Source organism: Colobus angolensis, unplaced genomic scaffold (genome assembly GCF_000951035.1).
Source record: "Colobus angolensis palliatus isolate OR3802 unplaced genomic scaffold, Cang.pa_1.0 Scaffold223, whole genome shotgun sequence".
Classification (NCBI taxonomy): domain Eukaryota; kingdom Metazoa; phylum Chordata; class Mammalia; order Primates; family Cercopithecidae; genus Colobus; species Colobus angolensis.
Genome location: NW_012115411.1, coordinates 1,111,285 through 1,115,945, shown reverse-complemented (window position 1 = coordinate 1,115,945; position 4,661 = coordinate 1,111,285). Strand labels below are relative to the sequence as shown.

At 46.5% G+C, this 4,661-nt stretch overlaps 1 protein-coding gene across 1 annotated transcript in view; it reads right to left on the bottom strand.

The window, feature by feature from the left end:
• LOC105513134 (granulocyte-macrophage colony-stimulating factor receptor subunit alpha-like) overlaps positions 1-1,567 on the bottom strand; it is a 99,074-nt gene extending 97,507 nt beyond the window's left edge. The window contains 1 exon segment of the mRNA XM_011943966.1: positions 1,502-1,567. Within this exon segment, the coding sequence (XP_011799356.1) occupies positions 1,502-1,567 (66 nt within the window).
• Between the last annotated feature and the right edge of the window lie 3,094 nt (positions 1,568-4,661).

Genomic DNA, 4,661 nt, shown 5'->3' with positions numbered 1-4,661 from the left:
TGTATTTTTAGTAGAGACGGGGTTTCACCATCTTGGCCACGCTGGTCTCGAACTCCTGACCTCGTGATCCGCCCGCCTCTGCCTCCCAAAGTGCTGGGATGACAGGCGTGAGCCACTGTGCCAGGCCAGTAGATTTTATTAAAAGGAGATACCTATTGTGGAGAAAGAAAGGTGGGTGTAAATGCCCCACAGACCCCTTTCCCCAACCCCCAGGAGAGCTGGAGTACACTTTGCCTCCCATTGAATCTAGGTTCACCCATGGTTTCCTTTGGCCAATAGAATGTGGTGGATATGAAAGTCCTATGAGGTGAGTCATCTAGAATGTTCTGGTTCTATCAGCCTCTTCCAGCACAAATGGGCAGACTGTCAGCCCAGCTTCCGCATACGTAAGTCAACCATCTAGAAAGTTCCGCACCGAGTAAGTCTGCACATAGATGGATGGAGCCCTAGTCTAGCTCTCAACTGACCCTTCTGCCCAGCTTCCAGGTGAGCTTCCACATCAATGGGCCATTGAGAATGTTCTGGACCTATTAAGTTTGCAGATAGATAGGGCCCAAGTCAAGCTCTCAGCTGACTGTCCACTCAGCCTCCAGGTGAGCTTCTAAATGAATGGGCCCTTGAGAAGGTTCTGGACCTATTAAGTTTGTAGATAGATATGGCCTAAGTCAAGCACTATCAGATGACATTCAGCCTAGCTTCCAGGTATGTGAAGGAGCCATCTAGAATGTTCTAGATCTATTCAGCCAGTGGATAGGTACAGCCCAAATCAGCTGACATGCAGTCCAGGTATGTGAAGGAACCATCTAGAATGTTCTGGATCCATTAAGCCAGCAGATAGGGACAGCCCAAGTCAGCTGACATGCAGCCCAGCTTCCAGGTATGTGAGTGAGCCATCTAGAATGTTCTGGATCCATTAAGCCAGCGGATAGGGACAGCCCAAGTCAGCTGACATGCAGCCCAGCTTCCAGGTATGTGACAGAATCATCTAGAATGTTCTGGATCCATTAAGCCAGCAGATAGGGACAGTCCAAGTCAGCTGACATGCAGCCCAGCTTCCAGGTATGTGACGGAATCATCTAGAATGTTCTGGATCCATTAAGCCTGCAGATACACACAGCACAAATCAGCTGACATGCAGCCCAGCCTCCAGGTATGTGAATGAGCCATCTAGAATGTTCCAGATCCATTAGGCCAGCAGATAGATACATCCCAAGTCAAGCCCTCAGTTGAACTTCAGCACAGCTACAAGACATGTGATTGAACCAACTAGAACACACCTGCCCAGCCAATCCACAAGTTCCCTACAGCCCCAGTCAACACCATGTAGAGCAGAAGAACATTCTAGCTGAGCCCTGTCAGCTCTCAGAATCACACCACATAACAACAAGTTGGAGTTCCCCCATGCCTCTACGTTTCCGGGTTAATGTGTTACACGTCAACTGATAACCAAAACAATCCCGTCACTCAGGATTAGTAAAAAGCAATCTATGGAAGAAATTACAAAGGCCTTCTTAGAGGAGCGGTTCCACGTTGAGCTGCCTCCGAAGAGATGTCTGATGGCTGCCATCCTCCCGTTTTCCTCCCAGCTGACTCATTGTCCAATATTGGTTTGTGGTTTGGGATCAAGATGATGAAGAAACAGGAAGCGGGGCAGGTGGGTGCGTGTCATCTGCATGACAGACAAAGATGACCTTCAGAACGTACGTAGAATAAGTTTCCACTCTGGAGTCCAGAAGGAAGGACATGCTTTGCCTGCCCCTTCAGATCTTAACGTTCCCAAACGTATCCCCTTGTAAAGGGAAGAGCCAGAGCACTGAAGTGGCTGAAGAATTTCCCTGTGTTCGATAGGAGTTCTAAGTTTCTTTTCAAAGAGTTAATATGTCAGTATGTTCAACTGTTTGCCTTCTACTTTTAAACTTAACTTCCCACCACCTGCTCCACCCTGACTCATTTTGACCATCTGCTCCACCCTGACTCATTCCGGTCACCTGGTCCACCCTGACTCATCCCAATTACCTGCTACCTGCTCTGCCCTGACTCCCACCAAAGCACTGACCCCGTCACTCTCTTTAAATTAGCCAGTCGGAATTAGTTTAGCCTGTGCAGTCTAACCCTAGCAGCAGGGACCACGTGCGTCAGGGATAAGAACCCCCTTCCCCTCCTTTATCCGCGTGTGCACTGGCCATTTTTCCATCTGTAAGGGCGCACTTTTTTATAGAAGTACCTTGCCTTGCTGAAAATTAAAAAGAAAATTTTGTATTTGAGTGTTATTTCTTTTGTGGCACGGAAACTTTTTTTTTTTGAGACGGAGTCTTGCTCTGTCACCCCTGCTGGAGTGCTGTGGCCGGATCTCGGCTCACTGCAAGCTCCGCCTCCCGGGTTCGTGCCATTCTCCTGCCTCAGCCTCCCGGGTAGCTGGGACGACAGGCGCCCGCCACCTCATCCGGCTAGTTATTTTTTTTCATTTTTATTAGAGACAGGGTTTCACCGTGTTAGCCAGGATGGTCTCGATCTCCTGACCTTGTGATCCGCCCGCCTCGGCCTCCCGAAGTGCTGGGATTACAGGCTTGAGCCACCGCGCCCGGCCCGAAACTTTATATATATCACCTGGCAGCCGGGCATGATGGCTCATGCTTGTCATCCCAGCACTTTAGGAGGCTGAGGTGGGTGGAGTCACCTGAGGTCGGGAGTTTGAGACCAGCCTGGCCAACATAGTGAAACCCCGTCTCTACTAAAAATACAAAAATTAGCTGGGCGTGGTGGTGGGTGCCTGTCGTCCCAGCTACTTGGGAGACTGAGGCAGGAGAATTGCTTGAACCCAGGAGGTGGACGTTGCAGTGAGCCAAGATTGAGCCACTGCACTCCAGCTTGGGTGACAGAGCGAGACTCCGTCTCAAAAACAAACAAACAAACAAACAAAAAAACACCTAGCAGTTCATCTCGCTTGCCTAACTCCAGCAAACGTGTTCTTCCCGTGGTATCACCCTTCCCAGAGTCACGTTTTTCATTCTGCATTTCAGAGGAAGGAGCTGTGAAGCCTGGGGGAAACAGGCTTCCCCCGAGGAGCAAATACTCCTTTTATTAATGTAATTGAGCTGAGTAGCTGTAATAATCCATTTTCAGGAACCACATGTTTCTGTGTCCGTAAAAGACCCATGTCTCCAGATTACAGTTCCTGAGTCTCAGAAGAGCCAAGGTGAACCCTGGTTGTCTTCTTTGACTTCAGATTGGCCTCTGCGGCCCTCCACGTCTCCCCTTGTTATCAGCCTACAATTCTCTCCTCTTCATATGTAAAATTCCTGAAATCACAGCTCCCAGAAGGCAAGTGGAGAAGAGCTGGAAGCCGCAGTGACCCTGGGGCGTTGGGGACAATGGAGGGTTGGGAAGGGAGAGGAAGGGAGGTCTCTCAACTTTCAGTGGACATTTGGAAAAGGATGGAGATTTTTTTTGCCTGTCGTGACTTGGTGGGGGATACTGCTGATGTTTACTGCATATAGTCTAGAGATTTGCTCCACATCCCCCAGTGCACAGGACCGGCCTCACAGCAGGGAACGATGCGGATGAAAATATCCTGGATGGAAATAGCTTCAAGGTTGAGAAACCCTGACTTAGTGTGAGAAATTCTCTTTATTTTGTGTTCTTTCTCTCTATCATTCATCTATCTATCCATTCATCTATCTATTCATCCATACTTGTATCTTTTTATCTACATATCAATTAGTATCTATCCATTTATCTATCTATTCATCCATTATTCTACCTTTCTACGTATCTATCATCTACCTAACCATTTGTCCATCTATTCATCGATCTATTTATTCTATCTATCTATCTATCATCTAGCTACTCATTCATTAATCTGTTTATCTATGTATTTGTCATCTATCTAATAATTTATCCATCTATCAACTATCTAGTGATCCATTCTATCATCTGTCTAGTGTGTGTCATCTAACCATTCATCTATCTATCCATGCATCCATATACATATCCATCTATTTATCCATTCATTCATCTATCTACTCCGCCATTCTTCTATCTTTCTATGTGTCTATTATCTATCCATTTATCTTTCTATTCATCTATTCTTCTACCTTTCTATTTGTCTATGTATCTTCATCTCTGTAACCATTTATCCATCTGTTCAGCTATCTACCTATCTATCTATCTATCTATCTATCTATCTATCTATCTATCTACCTATCTATCTATCTATTTTTTGAGATAGAGTTTCACTCTGTCACTCAGGCTAGAGTGCAGTGGCATGATCTCAGCTCACTGCAACCTCCGTCTCCTGAGTTCAAGCAATTCTCCTGCCTCAGCCTCCCGAATAGCTGGGATTACAGGCGCACACCACAATGCCAAACTAATTTTTGTACTTTTAGTAGAGACAGGGTTTCACCGTGCTGGCCAGGATGGTCTCTATCTCTTGACCTTGTGATCTGCCAACCTCGGCCTCCCAAAGTGCTGGGATTACAGGCATGAGCCACCACGCCCGGCTCTATCTATCTATCTATCTATCTATCTATCTATCTATCTATCTATCTATCTATCTATCATCTATCCATTCATTTATCTATTTTTTTGTTTGTTTGTTTTTGTTTTTTTGTTTTTTTTGAGACGAAGTCTCGCTCTGTCACCCAGGCTGGAGTGCAGTGGCG